Source organism: Echeneis naucrates, chromosome 16 (genome assembly GCF_900963305.1).
Source record: "Echeneis naucrates chromosome 16, fEcheNa1.1, whole genome shotgun sequence".
Taxonomy (NCBI): Eukaryota; Metazoa; Chordata; class Actinopteri; order Carangiformes; family Echeneidae; genus Echeneis; species Echeneis naucrates.
In genome coordinates this window covers 10,195,125-10,214,678 of record NC_042526.1, presented here as the reverse complement: position 1 = coordinate 10,214,678, position 19,554 = coordinate 10,195,125, and the positions used below count along the sequence as shown (strand labels likewise).

Below are 19,554 nucleotides of genomic sequence, written 5' to 3'. Positions count from 1 at the left end.
TTTTCAGCGTCGGTATTAATAAAATAGGTAATCAATACGAATTATTTTAAAATCTACTTTTAATTTATCTTAACAGACCTGTGGAACTGCATAGAAAAAAGTAGGTAAAATAAAAATGAAGTACGAGGGCATATGAAATATAATGTGTATAATCCTTTCATAAATGCGCTTCAGATTGATTCTTATGTCTTATGATTTTGGTTATGAGGTCATTCTTCACCGGCGCAGGCGCTTTCGCAGAAAGCCGTTTCTACATCAATATGTAGCAACTGAAAATGAGCCCAAATAACCCATTTCTGATCTTCGCCAGCTGTATAACTTGTCCTCTTTGCGCTTGAGGATAGTGGTACATGTTTCTCTGTAACAGACAGAATCACGTCGTGGGCACGATTTCAATGCCGATGACCGCTAGCTGTGTTGTGGATACGATACTGAGGTAAGGTCGCTGTCTGCCACCCGGCACCGCTAGCTAAGTGCTAAATGCTAAAACTGTTAGCCAAAACCAGAGATATAAACGAAAGGCAGCTAACGAGTTATCGAACAGATGGCCACCGAAGGTGGACGTGGTCAGAGGGTCAGAGTATAATTTACTTTGCTTGGTAACAGCAAGCGGACCGTCCGCGCTATTACCCCCCCACCCCCCAACAAGATAACGTCAAATTGAATGGGGCCAGCTTTGTGGGCCCTCAGTAACAGCAGTGTAGCTAACGCGAGCTAACTGCGTAGCAGTAGCGCTAATTGTCACCGCTTGGTAGCTTTTCAACCGGCGTCACAGCGCGACCGTATCCGGCGTGTTAGCTCGGCTTGAGATGTGAGTCACTCAGGGATGGATGGTGGACATGGATACGGTAAACTTGTCTAAATACAGTAAACGCTCATTATTAACGGTTAAAGATATTTTTAAACACATTACGGGGCAGCTACGTGAAGTAATCGATGTGTTTCTGAACACAGACCGATGTGATTTCAAACTAATGACGTGACAGGAAAACAATTCATCGCTGGTTAACGTCTCTCTGGTTAAGGATTAGCTGACGCCAGCTAACTAGCTCTGTGCTAGCTGTAATCGTTAGCGGGCTAACAAAGAGCCGTTGCTCCTCCTTGCTTTGTATGCTCGATGTAGTCGTTTCAAGTGGCTATGGTGTCACCTATAAGACGAAGAGGAAATTGGTATGTAAGGCGAGATTTGTGTGAATTTGACTGCCAATTGAATTAAATTGGCCTGTCTGCCGTTTTATTAACCGGGTTATTATTGACGCTAACATTGACATTTCGTCTTAACATTGTGACTGCCTTCGCTTGTAATGGCAGCAAACATGGCAGGGTATAGATGACTAAGAAGTAATAAGATTGTCATTGCAAGCCTGCAAATAAATACAATCATAATCTAATTTAATTGTACTAGTCTTCTGCAGCGCAGGTTTAATGTAGTTAGGTCTTAAAACTGTGTCCTGAAGCCTTTTCGCTGTTGAACCTGGTCTTGGTTAATATGTTTTTTATTTTTTTTTTTTGTTTTTTTGTTTTTTTTTAACCCTAAGACCAGTGTATATCATTCCTTAAACTGAAGACTGAGAAACACTCAGCTGTCAACTCAATTATAATGTAATTATAAGGCTTAATTCATTGCTTCTGCCCCAAAGAACAAATGTGAGGTATTGAGAGGTTAGTATGTAATTCCTAAGGGATATTGCATTTGGATGCATTTTGGATTTGTCACCAATTGCTTAAATACTCATTCTATTCATAATATAATTGAATATGTGATGCTTGCAAAATAAGTATTTTTAATGTTTAAATTGGCCACAGTTGAAATGTGTATATATAAATGTGTATATATAAACTTAAAATTTCACTGAAGTGAAACCAAAGCGAAAGTAAACATGTTACTTACTACACCTGCTATGTCCTTTGGTAGATAGCATGTTATCAGGGCAGCAACCTTAAAGACAGATTCTTAATTTATAAAACTGTGCTTCATAGGTGGTTCAGTGCAGTATATTGGAAAACCATGCCTATTGTATTTGTGTGTGTGTGTGTGTATGTGTGTGTGTGCGTCATCTGTGCTTATGTGTAAAGCAATTTTATTGAACTTTCTGTATACCCTTCTAACCCTTGTGAATACTTAGACTACTCTCTTAATAATCTTGTTGACATAATGTTGGTTACTTTCCAAAAGGCTTTCAAGGCAACTTTTGTTTCCTTTATTCTTTTACAGTGAAACTGGACTCGAGCATATCTGGAGTGTGTGGCCATTCTACCATTGCCTACAATAGGAAGTTTGGGGCCTGTTGCAGGCTGTGATCATTTGTTCCTCACCAGTGATTCCTTATGCTTGAAAGAAGCTGCGCTCTGTCTTCTACAGGATGGATGGTGTGGACCTAAAGAGACTTGTTTGTCAAAATCAGTACTCCGTATTCTATAGTGGTGTTCAGTCTTTTTCCATTTACAAGAGAACACCTCCTATCTTACAACTCCAGCCCCTGCATTATATATATATATAAAGTCCATCTTTGAGCAGTAAAAAAGAAAGCCAGAGAAAGAGGCCCAAAGACTTTCTATCTATCTTACTTTTTAAAGCACAGATAGATACTGCTTATATTAGCTTGTATGATGGACATGGATATATACTTGTTTTAATTATTCAGTTATTAATACCCCCTTACTCTCAGTGTGGGTGTTGGGATGTCGGAAATCCCAGACGATAAAATGGTGAAGTTCCTTGCTCCCCCCCAGAAGAGTGGAAATGGCCCAAGTTCTGGTTCAGATTCTTTGGTGAGTGAATGTCGGCCAGCAGAAGTGAGACGCCGGCATCATACCATGGAGCGAGATCGTTGTAACCCTGAACACCGTTTCTTGCGCCGCAGCGTTATCAGTGATTCCAATGCCACAGCATTAGCTCTCCCTTTACCAAGCAAGATCCCTATCCCTGCACCTCCACGTGTTCAGCTATGGGAAGCCATCCCCCAGCGACAAAAAACTACTGTTGCTGCTCATTTGCCAAGGACTGAAACAAGTTTAGCTCAAAATCAGTCTGCTGATATTGAAAGGAGAGGGGAGGAAGGAAAGGTTACCGAAATAGCCAAGGTGGATGTTGTGCCTTCAAACCAGGAGCCAGTCAGTGTACGAGATATCTGTGATGGAGAGGTGGTGATAGCAGCTCACTCTGCACCAAGCTTAGGAAGAGAATTGCCAAGTCAAACGGAGCCTGAAAACACCACTGAGGTGAAGGTACATCATGAAGAAGATGGGGAAGGAGAGGATAAGGACTCTGCAAAGGCAAGAGCAGAAGCAGAGCTGAGAGAAGCTGAGAAAAAAGTGCAGGATGACATTGAAGAGGCAGAAATCAAAGCTGTAGGAACATCACCAGATGGGCGCTTCCTAAAGTTTGATATAGAAATTGGACGTGGCTCCTTCAAGACCGTCTACAAGGGCTTGGACACTGAGACCACAGTGGAGGTGGCCTGGTGTGAGCTGCAGGTATGAAGTTGTGATAACCATTATTACATACCTTTTCTTACTACTGTCACTGTCATTTCAATGAATTTTTTACTGAAATCCTGTGCTTTTCTGCTGTACATTAGCAGTTTAGAGGACATTAGTTACTCGTGTTTCCCCATTTGAATTGAATCACATCCAATTGTTTTACATCTTCTTTTGTTTAGGCCTGCTTTTAACAGATAGAGTCAAATCAATGTAATTTCCTTCCACACTGTTACCTGAGCTATAACCTCTGTCATTTCCTGTTTTGTTGTTCACATTGCATTTTGCAGCTAAAAATGCAAAAAAAAAAAAAAAAAAAAAACCTTTATTCAGCTTTTTTGGCATAGTTCATCTTCATTCCACACCGCACCTAATCGTGAGTGTGCTTCACACATTGGGGAATTACCAGAGCCTGGTAATTACCAGAGCTTGTGTATTCAATATGTTTATAACTGAATAATGAATATCTAAGACTTTAGACATGGGACATAAGCCTGCACTAGATTTTGAAACAAAAACTATGCAGGGTTTATGTAATTCCAATGATTATCTCTAGTTTATAGTTTTCACAAACTCACAAACGTAGAGGACCTTATATACTATGTTTTATACCTGAAGAAAATCTATCAACAAAGGAGATTCATTATATATCCTATTTTTACTATAGCTTGTTAAAATGTAAAATTCTTCAAATGAAGTAAAACTTTAAGATTAAATTCAAGTTATTATTTGCAATTCCACAGGCTAAATGCAGCTACTGTGGTTATAAATGAGCTAAATTTTAAACATATTTTTTCTTAAATCTTTCTTAGAAAAGGTTTTTTCTTTTTTATAAACTTTCTTTTTTAAATCCAATCAATTATTAATATTTCTACAAGTATTGTTGTATTAAAGATGGCACTATATTGCTTGAATCAAATTCAGCAATTAAAGCATTTCTTAAAAACAAATGTTGTTCTACTGTCAGTTCAAGAAGTTAGTTCAGTAAAGCCCCTACATAGCCTATTGGAAAGTTTGATCTCATTCACCACGACTGTTTACTTTTAGTGTCACACTTTCACCGTGTCATGAGAAACACAGGCCTCACACAGCAGCACATTCAGCTGCAGCTACACTGGTTTCAGAACAATGTGAAGATTGGAGGCACGTGCCCCTCCCCCCTCAGACAGAGTGACTCAGACGCATGCGTGATGCATTTCTGCTCTGTGAATGTAAAATGGGTCACATTCCTGACAGAGGAATCTCCTGTGTGAAGTGCAGCAGATCGGCTTTGCCTGCCAAGGCCTGTTTCTTAACTAACGCTCCACTTCCAACTCTTCTATTATTCATTTATTTTTTAAACTCCTTTCAACTGAAGTGACGTTAACTTGGTTTAGTTTAAAATTGGACTAGCTTGAATGCTATGCCATTTCTCTCATGTGTTGGTTTTTCTATTTTCATTTTGCTTTAAAAACGTACTTTTGCCCCCTATTGTAGCACATTTTCACAGTGTGAAATTACATACTTTTTTAATTTATTTCTTAATTTTACTTTGCCCGATTGCTCATATTTACCTGTTTTGTTAGTGTACTGTAGCAGAATATAACTGGACATCACAAGTTATCAGAGCCTGTTGACTTACGTTATTTCAAGATTTTCACTTTTTTGTGTGTTGAACACTATTCGGTAATCAGTTCATTGACTGAAGTTTAAGGGAATAATCAGTATGTTATCAGACAGAAAAATATGCTTGTGTCTTCTAGTTGGGTCTTTGTCAATTACTACTTGAATCAGATTCATTGGAAAGAGGGGATTTTATTGAAATTTATTGAAAAACAGTTGAAAGCCAACCAGCTTTGTTAAATGCTTGCGGTCTGTTCTGAAACATGAACGTGTAACCTGACACTCTGATTCTTCTTTGTTCCTCTGTCAATGGAAGAGTTTCAGTACTTGGAAGGGTTCAACTACACAGATGCTGGCATCTACTCATGCATGCTTGTTAAAGCTGTTCTGTGATCACAAAAGTGCCTGTATTATATTTCCCATATATCCCCAAGGCATATTACAGCATAATTTAAGAATATTGGATTAAAATACATTAATGTAAGTTTAATTTCAGTGGTTCAATGTCTTTTCAAACAATTGACAATTACTGCAATTTCCACTTTGGTGCTTTGGACAGCAAAAATGGTACATTGATCATTGGAAAGAATGAAGAAGGAACTAATTCCATTAATAAACATGTCATTTTGTTTGCTGTTGATGCTTTAATCAGTGATGCAGAAGTATTCAATCTTGGCACATCATCATGGGGAATTTGGTGTCAGCTGGAAGCAACAGCAGAACCCGTGCCTGTATGTAATGAAAGCAGTCTGGCAGGTTTCTGTTTCAAAGTCCTGTAAGCCTCCTTCAGTATGGCAAAACATTCCAAACCTACATTTGCATCCATGTGAGTCTGTAAAGCTCACCATACACCGGAAAATGAACATTGCCCATCTCATTAGTTTTACCTTTACCTCAAGGAAAGTCTTTTAACTTTTTATTGTCTTACATTTGTTGTTTCAGACTTTGTTCAGAAACATTTATTTCAAGAACAAATTGAACTTCTGTACCAAATGACAAATTCTCAAGTAGTGGAATGCATAACACTGAACCAGACTGTTGGATAGTGTATAAGTCAATCTACTTTGTCTTCCCTCCAGCTATGCTACAATCATGGCTAAAACCTTTAGTTTGAAAAGTTTACGATCTGTCTATGATCGTCTAAGAATTTCAAGGCATCCTCCCTTTTTCCCCTGTCCATGAACCCCCTACATTTGTTTCAGATCTTACATTGCAGACATGGCTGAACAATAAGTAGGTCACCACAAGAGGAAGTTGAGGGGGGAAAAGGGGAATACATTTAGGAGCCTCCCCTCTCTTGCTCACTAATGCATCTTCAGCCATGTCGTCTTCCACTTGCTTCCTCCCCACCTCCTTCCTCTCCAATAGGTGCTGAAGCCAACCATTGAAAGATGAGCTATAAAAGTTATGGGCGCTGTGTGTCCAGCTGGCTAATGGCATCTGCTGGGACTAACATGCTGTATACTAGTATAACAGTGCTTAGTCTGTAATTACTTCATATGATCAGGATTCTTTTGGTTTACCTTTTATGGACTTTTGAGTTGTAATTGCTTAATTCTGTGTTAAACACAAGAATTGTTTCTTGAATGCATTATCAGCATTGCTTCAAAGGCTTCCTTATCAGACAATACCCTGATCTTAACCAATGTTACCCAGAGGGCATCGTCTAACTCTCGTTGTCAAACCCAGTGCAGGGACCTGACAGAGCCAGTCCTTGGCATGATTGCAGCTTTTATTTTTTTTCCATTCTATTTTTAGGGTCTTTTTTTTTTTATGATGGCCTTTGCCTAGAAGCAGCATTTTCTGCTCTGCTTGGGTGGATCTGTAGTTAACTGGCATCAGATGTAATTCAAATAAGATGCAAAAGCCTTAGGTCATTAAATTGGGGCTATGTCATTAACTTGGGTAAGGTACCAGAGTTCCAAAGTAATTTCAATTGTGGAATCATAATTCTGGGTAAACAGAAACAGGATGTAATTTAAAACTAGTGTTAGTAGCTCAGGTATACGACCATGAAGAGATACTTCTAGTTTCCATGCACTCATTCTATTAGTTTATCAGATTCAAAGATGGCAGTATTTACAGCTGAGGTATGATATTGCAGAGGCAGTGGTGGCAACTAAGCCCTCCAGTGAAATGACTCATGCCCACTTTATCAAGTAGAGCTGCTCTGGCTCAGCTGCAGCTGCTACCCTTTGAGTGCATGCCAGGTTACATTTCTTAATCTATTGGTATTTGCCAAAATGGGATGCTGATTACAAAGGTCTGCAGACAAATATGGACATACAATCTTTTAAACTACCTAAATAATTTAGCCCTGATCATACAAATTGTACAATCAGGCCTTGAGCTGATATGGGATAAGAAAGCTACATTTTTAAAATGTTTATAGCATGTATTGCTTGTCATCTTTTATGTATTCTAATGAAGTAAATGAACGAAATTACAATAGTTTTGGATTGTTAATCAGTAGAGTAATCAGAGAAAGCATTTCTGTTTGTGTCCCTTCTGCTGTTGAGTCCGTAGCCGATATTTGGCCTTGGTGTTCAGGATTTGTGGATGTACCAGAGACTACCAGGCACTGTAACCTATGAGAGTAAAAATCACGAAATCACACAGGCCAAAGTACTTTCATGTGATGTTAAAAGGAGTGTGATGAATGTTGAAACATTTTAGTGTTCTGCTTTTTAGGAATGTGATTTTGCTTCTCATTACAAGGCAACTTGCAGGAAAATTATAAAAATTCTCTTAAGTAAATTTCCCCAGTGAAATAACCAAGTAGTTTCATACGGTGTGTTAACATGTGTTCTCTAATATTAACACTTCCAATGTTTCCATGTTTTCTTGAAGTTAAGTAGGTGAACATCTTTATTCTATGTCTTACAGAGAATGCATTCTTAAGTGGCTTATAAAGGAAGACCTTTAAAAAAAAAAAAAAAAAGATTATTTTATGCTTGCCATCATTGATACAGTAGTTTTGGTATGTGTGGGGGTTGGGGTGCTGCACCCAAGGCTAGGAATCCTGAGACCGACTGCTGCAGTAGATATTTTGCATGACTGTTTTCACATGATGTGCAGAGAGACAAAGGGGAGCCACTGCCCCACCAGATAAATACTCTGGAAAGTAGGTCAGTTATCCAAGTTCATGTTATAGTCTTTATTACCTGTCTATCTAGCCTCACCCCCATGTTTCTAACATTGCTTCCTGACTTGGTGTGCTTTCCTGTTGCTTATATTTCCTCCATTGCTGAGGACTGTGGAAACATTCAAACCAAAATCTCCAAAACACTTTATACAAGAGGTTGCAGAAATCTCAAATATTTTATTCTGATGGAGATGTCACTCAGAGGAAAGTTTTCACACATACACAAAGTCTAACACCCACTCTCCATGGGGCTCTAGCAGGCTGTATTTCCTGGGCAGCCTGGCCTGTAGCCAGGCCTCTGGGGTTTTGAAGAGAGGTTTTTAGCTATGCAATTCCATTGGGCCTGACTAGGCATTGGTTAGCTGCTCTATAGTCATGCACATTATACATGTAGGTCACACCAAGAATTACTCAGGAAGCCTGAGAAGTTTGGTTGGACACATTCAAAACATTTTTGTTAATACACAGACCCTACTAAAGGCACTAGTGCACTAGTCAGTTTATAGAAAGCTAAGTCCCTGGGCACAGTGCTGTAAGATTTTTGCGTTTTGATTTGCTTTGATTCATTGACAAACCCTTCAGCTGCCAGATATTTATTTGACTTACATCATCTAAATATTTGCTCAGAACAGAGGCCTTGCTAAGCACACTTAGTTTCATAAAAGATACAGCTGGTTCCTGAAGGGGGGGGGGGGGGGGGGGGTCCATATATTAATATTGATTATTTTCTATAATTGCTTTTGTGGTGACTCACAATACAAACCATCTAAATTAAAAGAATGAACAGAGCCTGAATCACAGTTCTAATAAATAGAATTCAGGCAAGATCTGTTTTTTCCCAGAGAAAACAGGATCACATCCCTCTTCCCCAACTGTGGGTGCATTTGTGACTGAATATATGTCCAATTTGAGGTATGAATATTGATAATTGTCATTATTGCAGGAATTGGCAAATTACTATTTCATCACACTAAATAATTCTGTAAATAAATAAATAAATTTGTGCCATCTTCTGTTGAGTGAAATTGTATTTTGTGTCTGTTCCATGCAGGATCGTAAGTTGTCAAAGGCAGAGCGACAGCGCTTCAAGGAGGAAGCAGGGATGTTAAAGGGCCTACAGCATCCCAATATTGTCCGTTTTTACGACTCCTGGGAGGGACCCTCTAAAGGCAGGAAGTGCATTGTACTGGTCACTGAACTCATGACTTCTGGCACTCTCAAAACGTGAGTCTCACATTTGGCAGCGCTATCACGTATTAATAAAGAACTCTGTCTATACTGTTTATACGATGCATGCTTGGAGTTTGCCACATATCTCACCTTTTCATAAATAGACAATGTAACGTAACTTAATTTTCAATATGTAATTCAATACAAATGTCTAGGCACTTTTTGGATACACTTTTAGTCTGAAGTGGAATAATTAACATTTAATTTTTTTTTTTTAATTTTTTTTTTTTTTTTTTTTTGCTACTTTGGAAAATACAGGTGTTTAACAATTCTGATCTGTTTACTTTCAGATATCTAAAACGTTTTAAAGTGATGAAAATTAAAGTGCTGCGAAGCTGGTGTAGACAAATCCTCAAGGGACTTCATTTCCTTCATACCCGCGCTCCTCCCATCATCCACAGGGACCTTAAATGTGACAACATTTTCATCACAGGCCCAACAGGATCTGTCAAGATTGGAGATCTTGGGCTGGCCACACTCAAGCGTGCATCCTTTGCCAAGAGTGTTATAGGTACGACCCAAAAGTCATTTCTACAAATCTGTCCCTGCCTTGCTGTAGGGAAGTACCTTTCCTGAGGTTGTGTTATAATGTTTATACTGAAAATGATGATGTTTCAAGAAGGTATTTTTCTTATACTTGTTTTTCTGGCGATGTGGTTCAAAAACAGACCACAGCGTTTCAGCTGTCTCTCAAACCACAGCTCAAATGGAGGCCAAATACTCCGGTAATCTTAGGCAAACAACTCCAAGGCTTTCACTCTTCAAACTTGCACAATATATATTTTTTTTTAAGTTTAGTCATTGTATGGAACAGTTCTGGTCTTTGTTTCTCCAAAAAAAGAAAGAGTTTTTTTTTTTCCCAGGCACCTACTGAATGTAAGTAGCGCCTAACATTTTTCCTACTGTTAAATATCAATTATATCATTATTATAATAGTTGTCATGCCTTCTTGCAGGCTAACCTGGCCATGGCTAAAGGTATGGCCTTTGCTTCTGTCTTAGACTGGTCTTTGTTCTGTGGTTTGGAAATACGTGGTCTGTTTACCAGTTAAACCTATAATGTTTAACATCTCTTTCTATGGGTTTGCCTCAACAGGTTTTTTTTCCCTAGTGTTTGTCTCTTACTATCCTTTAAAATATCGCAGGATCGCAGAATCTTTTTGCTCCATTGTGTCCAGGGAGCTCTCCCCACTTCCTCTCTGTCAGCTTTTTGTCTTTAATTTTTGTTTGTTTTGTTTTGTTATCTATCTATCTATTTATTTATTTATTTTACTTTCACATTCTTGGGTATGTTTTTAAAATGTAGGCTCTAGCCTCAGCTGTGCCCCATTCTGCTGTTTGGAATGAATAGGGTACTGCTGGTCATTGAGTAAGTATGAGCTTTTATGGGCCTGGTAAGTCTGACAGTGTGCTGTAACACACAATATCAAAAAACAATTACATTCAAATTACCAAATCAGTTTTTCTGTGTAAGACCTGATATTGAATGTAAAGTTATCGATGAACTGAACATGGCTGATGTGCAGGGACACACTGCTCAGCACAGCAACTAGCTATGGGATCTGCTTCTCTCAGCCTTGACCATAACATTTTTCTCATGCAGGTCGAGAAGAGATGGTAAGTCTGACTTCAAAAGGTAAGTCTACTATTGAGGGCAATGTTAATGTGGTTGCAAGGTAAGGTTTTGACAAAAGTTATTTCCATAGCTAGTCATATTTCTCTTACAGAGATCATTGGTGCTCCTTCGAACAAATCACACTGTGTTCTTAATGGGGTATTATTCTCAATTTTAAAGCAAAATTTTCAACAGTGTGATTAACATTCATTTTGGCTAACAAGTGTGGTCTGCACATTGGTAACCTCAGTCACATTCTTACATTGCAACATGGTAAGGTCTTACACAGACAAACACGTGCCTTCATCTCTGCAGTCTAACTGAGCCCAGCTTCTCCTTCCTTTTTTGTTTTCTGTCTCTTTTTGCTTTCCTTCCCCTCTTCTTTTTTTTCTCTCTTTTCCAACTTTCACCTCACAGGTTCAACTCCAGGAGATGTCAGCAGGCCGGTCACTCTTCTCATCCTCCTCTTCCTCAACCCATCACGGGTTAGAGGAGCAGAGGGGCAATGGGTTGTGAGAACCCCACTCAATCAGTAAGGGAGTTCGAGAGTTCTGAATAGTTGTTTTGATTTAAGGTACCCCTGAGTTCATGGCGCCTGAGATGTATGAGGAGAAGTACGACGAGTCAGTGGATGTTTATGCCTTTGGAATGTGCATGCTGGAGATGGCCACCTCAGAGTACCCTTACTCAGAGTGCCAGAATGCTGCACAGATCTACCGCAGAGTTACCAGCGTAAGTCCTCTTTTCAACCATCCATGTCACCCCTCTGACCTGCCTTCACCTCTTCCTATCTGCCAAGAAGGCTAGTGTCCCATTCCTGGAATAATTTTATATTCCTGCCTACACCTCTGTATCAAGCTTGTATCACATTTCTACATTCCTCAGGTTGTATTTCCCCTCTAAGCTTGAGCGTATTCCTATATCTCCCAAGATGATTTCCCTCTACCCTTTTCAAGAAAACTATATCTTACAAACCCTCCAAAGAAATGTAGCCATTTATACCAATAAGCCCCTTTTCTTAACTTTGCAATGTTTTTCCATTTGCTTTCTTTTCCTTTATGTTGGTTAAACGTGTAGACCAGAGAGGTCGATGATTGATAAGTTCCAGAGCAAGCACAGTCCTGCTGTATTCTTAAGGGCTAATGGTTCAGTCCTGTAATGATACAGAATGGGAGTAACTGTCACAGGAAAACGCATATTTCTAGACTTATTCATACAGTTCATGAGGCTCGTATTTGAAATCCATAGTCACAAATATGATTCATACACATGATTCACGCAGTTACAAGTCTCAAAGGTTGAACTTGTTCATGGACTGTTGTCTAAAAAGTGCCTTGAAAACTCTACCAAGACATTTAGTTTATCATTAACTACAAAACACAGATGCTGAATCAGTGCTATTCTGTCAGTCAACAAAGTATTTTTAATTACTCTAATGCAAAGTATTGAATTTTAACACTTAATGAACCACTATTAGCTTATACTGTGGAACAATAAACACACTTGCCTCAGCTAAGAAACAAAGTGCTATTGTTTTGTTGAGCCTACATTAAGCAGTGTGACATCCTCTGCTTTTACAGTAGTATTCCTTGGAGAGATAGGGCTTTTGTTCTTCCTATTTTTGTCATTGCATTTTGGCCATTCAGCTCTCATCCATATCTCATCCTCCATTTTCCTGCAGCACCAGCTGCTTTCCTGTTACCATTAGCTCAATTCATCACCTCTCGTCAGTCGCCATCCTCCGATTTTTATATCTTCCTTTTCCATCACTTGACATTTTGCTGTCCTTAAATGCCACCAGACAGAGCATATACCATTCTTTTAACATTGTTTGAATGGTTTTGTGTTGACATTTTAGAAGGAATAAAGTAGGAGAAACCTCCTCCACTTCATGCTGTGAGTTTTGAGATACATTCTAAGACAAAATTAAACTAGAAAGATGATTTTAGCTTGCATTCATTTCAGTCATCTGTGACACAACAGGTGTGTTGTGGTACTAATCTTGGATTTATGAGTAGATAAAGACAAGATATGAGATAGTCTCCAAAAAAAAAAAAAAGATCAGACGAGAAGAAGAACCATTCTCATTCAGGGTTTTGTGTTTCCCACAGGGTGTGAAGCCTGGCAGCTTTGACAAGGTGGCCATTCCTGAAGTGAAGGAGATCATTGAGGGATGTATTCGCCAGTACAAGGATGAGAGGTTTCTAACTAAAGAGCATATTTACCAGGTTGACAGTAGCCATGGTCTACAAGAAAACATTGGCTAACTACTTGTCTACTCCATTCAGGTACTCAATCAAGGATCTTCTGAGCCATGCCTTCTTCCAGGAAGACACGGGGGTGCGTGTGGAGTTAGCAGAAGAGGATGATGGAGAGATGGAGGCTATAAAACTGTGGCTTAGAATTGAGGATATAAAGAAACTCAAGGGGAAGTACAAAGACAACGAAGCGATTGAGTTTTCTTTTGACCTCAGCAAAGATGTCTCAGAGGTTGTGGCTCAGGAAATGGTGATTTGAACTTTTATCTCTATTTTTGAACATATCAGATTCAGTCACACTGGAACTTAAAAACTGCATGGCAATCAGAAAGGAAAATGTATCTTGTGGGTTTTCGGTTTTCATCACTATCTTTTAAATATTAATTGCTTAATTATGTTTCATATCCTTGTGGTCTAGGTTGAGTCTGGCTATGTGTGCGAAGGTGACCACAAGACAATTGCAAAAGCCATAAAGGACAGGGTCTCTCTAATCAGTCGCAAGAGAACGCAGCGGCAGCAGGTCAGAGAAGATCAGGAGAAGCGAAAGCTTGAAGAGGAGCAGCAGAGTCAGTTACTTCCAGCACAGCCAGTCCAACAATCTAGCACAGAGATGGTGCCTCAGTCCCAAGCAGTGTCACAAGCTTCTTATGTCCCTCTTCAACCAAACCAACACAGCGCACAAATGTCTGCTCAACCTCCATCTCACCAGAGTCTTCAAAGCTCAAACTATAACACTCCTCAAACAACCCAACTTACTGGCATGGCACAGGGGGTGCCTTATGTCCCCCAGTCAACTGGGCATGTCTCAGTTCCAGTTCAGGGCAAAAGTGTTGCAACCATCCAGGCAGAGTTAGAGGATTCTGAAACTGACCAGCACCTACAACATACTGGAGGTGTGTATCAAAGATCTATGGTCAAATAAAATAACAGCCCATTATATGGTAATAAACTTGTTTGAAATTTGAAGAGGAATATTTTTCATAAATTGAACACCCCCCTCTTTTCAAGCAGGCCATGTCGGGGACAGACTGCCTGGTTCCTCCCTTCTTCCTGAAGGCCAGCCTTCTCAGCCAGGACTGTCCTACAGCTCTGGTCCTGGCCAGCACCTTCAGCCCCAGGTGTCATGTCCGCAGATACAAAATGAGCAGCTGTCAGTGGTGAGTCATGTATTTGCTGATTTAGCTGCTGTTTTTCCCCCTAATATAATGACCAATTCTCCATTCCTAGCAGTTATATACATTGTAAAATCTAGTGTTAAATTGTAGTCGCCATGTCAATATATGTGCTGGTAGTGTTAGTTGCCTGTTAAGTAAAAATGCACATCTTCACCCACATTGTCTAAGATACAGCCTGTTATGTTCAGAAATTGAACCTGAGATCTTTGTCTCAGTAGGTGCTGAGTGGGAACTTTTCCTCCACATTTACGCATGTCCCTTGAACTTGATATAACGTTACTATCGAAATTTTATTCTATATCACTTTACTGTCTTCTTTGCCTTTTATTTGTTGTGCTTTCCCTCTTTTATCTGCAAGGTTCAATCCCAGACACAAAGTGTCCAACCTGAAGTCGTTCCTGTTGCACCCTCAAGCCAGTCTATTCCGGGGGCATCTCCACAGGTACACACATTGCGTGTCTGAATGACCTTTAAAGAACAACTTAACACCACCGGCAAAGCGTTTTTCCCTGACCTCAGATTAAAACCTTTCAAACCTACCACTATAGCGAATATTAATGACAGAATGTACGGAACACACCCTTGTAGGCTTCTGTATGATGCAACAAACTTGAACTCTCCACTGTAAACAACTCCAACAACTCAAGTCACCAAAAGCATTATTCTCAGGGGGTGTTAAGTTAACCATTAAAGTCTGTACTCTCTGGTTGAGGCAGCTGCATTCAAAGTAGCCGAGTATCTCTAATCCCTGAGTTTTTCCCTAGTTTACTTTTCTTTTTGTTCTCCAGATTTCTACTCTTACCCTGTGTTATGTTTTGTTTCTTATAGTACGGCGTTTACTACCAACCATCGCTTCCCCCTCAGGTAGATAACATGTCCCATTATCCTGTTACCACTTACAATATGCCAGCAGAGTATAGCTTCCTCAGCCAAACTAAATAAGCATACACACCCCATGGTTTCAAACACGTGTACTGATTTTATGCAACTATGTTGTCCAACGGGTAAGTGCATGTGGCTGTGAAATTGAGTCAAAAGAAGGTCAATAGAAGGGAACCAGATTTTTAGAAAGTAACTTAAATTCCACAGTGAATCCATGCCCATTTTTATCTGAACATCTTACTTTTCTGATATTATTTTCTATTTCCCTTACTCCATCTTTACCTTTTCAATTCTTATAGATTCCCTCCCAACAAGCGATGATGCTGCCATCCTCTCAGGCTTCTGCCTCCCAGCAGCAACAGTCAGAGAGCAGCTCCATTCTTCCACAGGCACAGTCAGGAGTGCAGCAGATACAGGTGACACACACCCCTACCCTGCTCATACTAAATGTGTAAAATTCTTCTATCCTGCTTTAAGATGTCAACTTGTGTTGATTTTGAACTCTTTCATTTAACTGTGCTTGACCATAACATCTAATTTCACTCTGTCCATTTTATGTTTGCATTTCGAAAAATATTTCTTTTCAAACTAAATTCTCATTACTGGGTTGGTCCCCCCCCCCTTTTTTTTTTTCCTCCGTTCTTGACCTTCTGCATGCTGCTTATACCTGCATGACTCTTAGTCTTGGGCCAATGATCCAAGTCCTGTCCTGTCTCCTCCACTCAACGCAGAGCATCTTTACTTCCTCTATCAGTCCTCATCCCTCTCTGTTCTGCAGGTATTTTACAGACACAAAACGAATCTATGTGTAGGTGTATGAGTTACATGTTAAGCATGTGCTTTGTTTTTTCCTTTACTATTTCCTTTTCTGAAAATGCAAATTTTGACCAAAAGATATTCAGTTTAGAATCTTTACAGCTCTTAGGTTTTACTTTGAGCTCCTACATGGAAAGGTTGGTGAAGTGCTTGTAATAAGTAATAGGAACTTATCACTATATAAAAATCACTCACATGGTTTGACCTGGAAATTTATTGAACTTGTGTAAACAAACTAATATTCCGTTAAGAATAAGTGAGGCCACAACAAAGGAAATGGAATGAAAAATATTGCACAGCAATAATTCCACTGCCTGAGGGATAAATAATTGTATATCCTGCAACACCTAGCTACACTAAAGTCCACCTGGTTCAACAGCTCCATCTGTTGGACTATTTTATGTTATATTTATGCAATATATGCAATAACTAAAGAGCTGTCAAATCTTGATACTCATTTTTGACATTATATGCTTGATTTCTGTTTGTTTTGTTTTTTTTTTCAGACTGCTATGAGTGTTCCTCAGTCACTACCAGTGGAGCAGCCAGGATCTTCTCCTCTGGTTCTGCCATCTGTTGAGAGGTGAGAAGGAAAAGGTTTTTATTGGTGTGTGCTTTTTTTTGGGGTGGGGGGGGTGGGGGTGTCATCAGGACTGCATTACTTATCTGATCTCTTGCTCATGGATTCATATCTCTCACAGCTGCCTGTCAGATGCAGCCTCAGGGCTTAGTGATGGAAATGATGGAAGTTCTACATCAGGAGGTCGCCATGAGGGGCGCTCACTGAAGCGTCACCAGAGGCGATCTGTGCGCAGCCGTTCACGCCATGAGAAGACTGCAAAAGCCAAGCTAAATGTTATCAGTGTATGGACCTGAATTTATGTGTGCATTCAGATCCTTTCTTCAACTCTGTGATAGTCTTCTGTCCTCTAACCTGAAATCATTGTTTTGCAGATCTCTAACGTGGGTGACAGAGTAGCAGAATGCCAGCTGGAAACACATAATAGGAAGATGGTGACCTTCAAATTTGACCTTGATGGTGATAATCCAGAGGAGATTGCAGAAATCATGGTAGTGATACATGATTTTATTCCACTTAATGATTACAAAGCATGAGCTGCCCAACGATTGTTTATTACAGTGAAAAAAGTCTTACATATATTACATACATTTATAGCACACACTATATACTCATGTAATGGCCAATATAGTTTGTTTTGTAACTATTTACATGGTGCTATTAAATTGGTAATTGGCCATGATTTTCCACTATAGCTGAACAAAAAACTTTAATAAAGAAAAATATAGCTTATGTTGCTAATGTTATTTTTCTTTTTGGATATTTGCTGCTTCAACGATAACAATAATAATGCAAAGCTATTCTGTCTATGTAGCAATTATGGTCACTGTAGTTGAACCTTTTGCATTTTTTCTTTTTTTTTTTTTTTAGGTTCTGAGTGAGTTTATCTTGGAGAGTGAGAGGGAGTCATTCATTGAACAGGTCCGTGAAGTCATAGAAATGGCTGATGAGAGAGGAGAAGGGATGAATGAAGGCTTTCCTCAGGTAATCATGTAATACACATCACCCTCACAGCATAACATTTATTCAAACTGCTGAACCTGACTATAATGCATGCCTTCTATTTCTTTACAGATGAGTGACCTCCAACAACAGCCTGAGCTGGATGCTCCCATGCTACCAGGTTAAAAAAACTCCAGCCAGAAATAGCGTTAAAAGTCCAATTTTTATTTAAAACTAGTCCTCATGTCTGGTCTTTCTTTTGACTGTTCTGTTAGGTATTTCGCCCAATACAACAGCCCAGGTGGTGCATTCTGCAGGTCGACGGTTCATTGTCAGCCCAGTACCAGAGTCCCGTCTTCGAGAACAGTTCTTTGGAGCCTCTTCTGCTAACACCTCCTTTGGAGATGAGACTGCACCTGGTGAGAGAAAAAAAGCTTGTTTTCATCCTTAAATCAGTGTATTGGATTCTGTATCTGAAAGCTGCATAGATTACAGATGTCTAATTTAAGAAACAATGGTTAGTGGCTGGAAAAAAAAAAATCAGTTAAGATAAATTTAATGCAACTACTTTTTCCTTGCTGTTTCCTTTTTTTTCCTAGCTCCCTCTATGACATTGGGCCTTTCTCTGTCTGCTCCATCTGGGACCCTCCAGCAGGCCTTTAGTAAGATGAACCCAACTCGGGTTGAGAGAGGCAACACCATTGATCTCCCTGCTGGTGAACATGAACAAGGCCCATCCACTGAGCCTGGGTCAAGGCTCAGCGGACGGGACATCATCTTGGCTCCTCCAGAAGTTGTAGTCACTACCACTAGCACAACTTTTCCTGCAGCGTCTCTCCCATCTACTGCAGCATCTTCACCACCACCCTCAAGTGGGAGGGTTTCCCCTTCAGCGATATCCACTCAGTCCCAAACTCTTCCGCTTGTAATCAATGATCCAAATCCATCCCAGTCTTCACATGAAACAGCCGCCTCACAACTTCCACCAATTACTACTATCCCTCCCTCCACGTCTACCATTCCTCCTCCATCAGCACAGACCACCGTCCCATCAGCACCTGCGCCTCAAGTGACCAGTAGTGCTGTGTCTGTTGTTAGCATGGCATCAAGTAATGCTGGTCCAGTCCCTGTTTCAGAGCAGCAGCCTCCTGTTAGTGGTGCTGCATCTTCTCAGTCTGTGAATTCATCCATCCATGCACCGCCACACACAACTTCCCAGTGTCAGCATGCTCCCATTTCTGCTCAGCCTCAACCACCCACTTCTTCAACCAGCCAGAGTCAGGTCCAACCACAGTCATTGGAGTCAGAAGGGGCTGAGCTCCAGACAAAGAACGTTGGTAGAGATGATATCCAAGCTCTAGATAAGAAGTTAAGGTCCCTCTTTAAAGATCAGAGTACAGCTTCTGCATCACTTGATCAGAACACAGGGACCTCGTCTCCTCCCACGGGAACTTCTTCTCCTCCACCTGGAGCTGTGCTGGTGCCTCCATCTAACCTTCCCCTCACCTCTGGGGTCCAAGGTGTCCAGGGTCCAACAACCACCCCGGGGCAGGGTATTACCCCAGCAGGACATGCCCATACCCCTCCAACCAAGCCCAGGGCACAGGTTAGTGAAAACTGCAGCATCCAGTGATGAATTCTAAACGCATTTTAACATTGTAATTTGTATTTTGAAATCTTTTTTTTTTTTTTTTTTCTTCTTTCTCCCCCCTCTTCCCCTTTTTAGACTTTACCTACTGGTTTTGAACAAGCTAGTGCACCTGCAACTGACCCCATGCCCCCATTTCCTGGACCAAATCAGGTAAAGACTACATTGTCAATGCAATACTA

The 19,554-nt window shown here is 40.1% G+C and overlaps 1 protein-coding gene across 8 annotated transcripts in view; it reads left to right on the top strand.

The window, feature by feature from the left end:
• Nucleotides 1–249: 249 nt before the first annotated feature.
• Nucleotides 250–19,554, top strand: part of LOC115056705 (serine/threonine-protein kinase WNK1-like) — a 24,899-nt gene continuing 5,594 nt past the window's right edge. Inside the window, exons 1-21 of one of the 8 annotated variants that reach the window (XM_029523366.1) lie at nt 250–436; nt 2,216–3,477; nt 9,279–9,451; nt 9,748–9,968; nt 11,646–11,803; nt 13,183–13,271; nt 13,360–13,579; nt 13,748–14,222; nt 14,341–14,486; nt 14,863–14,946; nt 15,333–15,368; nt 15,686–15,802; nt 16,069–16,164; nt 16,709–16,785; nt 16,904–17,066; nt 17,157–17,273; nt 17,653–17,766; nt 17,857–17,905; nt 18,000–18,143; nt 18,324–19,330; nt 19,451–19,525. In XM_029523366.1, coding sequence (XP_029379226.1) covers nt 2,683–3,477; nt 9,279–9,451; nt 9,748–9,968; nt 11,646–11,803; nt 13,183–13,271; nt 13,360–13,579; nt 13,748–14,222; nt 14,341–14,486; nt 14,863–14,946; nt 15,333–15,368; nt 15,686–15,802; nt 16,069–16,164; nt 16,709–16,785; nt 16,904–17,066; nt 17,157–17,273; nt 17,653–17,766; nt 17,857–17,905; nt 18,000–18,143; nt 18,324–19,330; nt 19,451–19,525 — 4,356 coding nt within the window. In that variant the 5' untranslated portion in view covers nt 250–436; nt 2,216–2,682. Of the gene's footprint in view, nt 437–745; nt 849–1,047; nt 1,171–2,215; nt 3,478–9,278; nt 9,452–9,747; nt 9,969–11,645; nt 11,804–13,182; nt 13,272–13,359; nt 13,580–13,747; nt 14,223–14,337; nt 14,487–14,862; nt 14,947–15,332; nt 15,369–15,685; nt 15,803–16,068; nt 16,165–16,708; nt 16,786–16,903; nt 17,067–17,156; nt 17,274–17,652; nt 17,767–17,856; nt 17,906–17,999; nt 18,144–18,323; nt 19,331–19,450; nt 19,526–19,554 lie in introns of those variants that run through there. The other 7 variants (XM_029523363.1, XM_029523365.1, XM_029523364.1 and 4 more) reach the window with 7 other exon arrangements.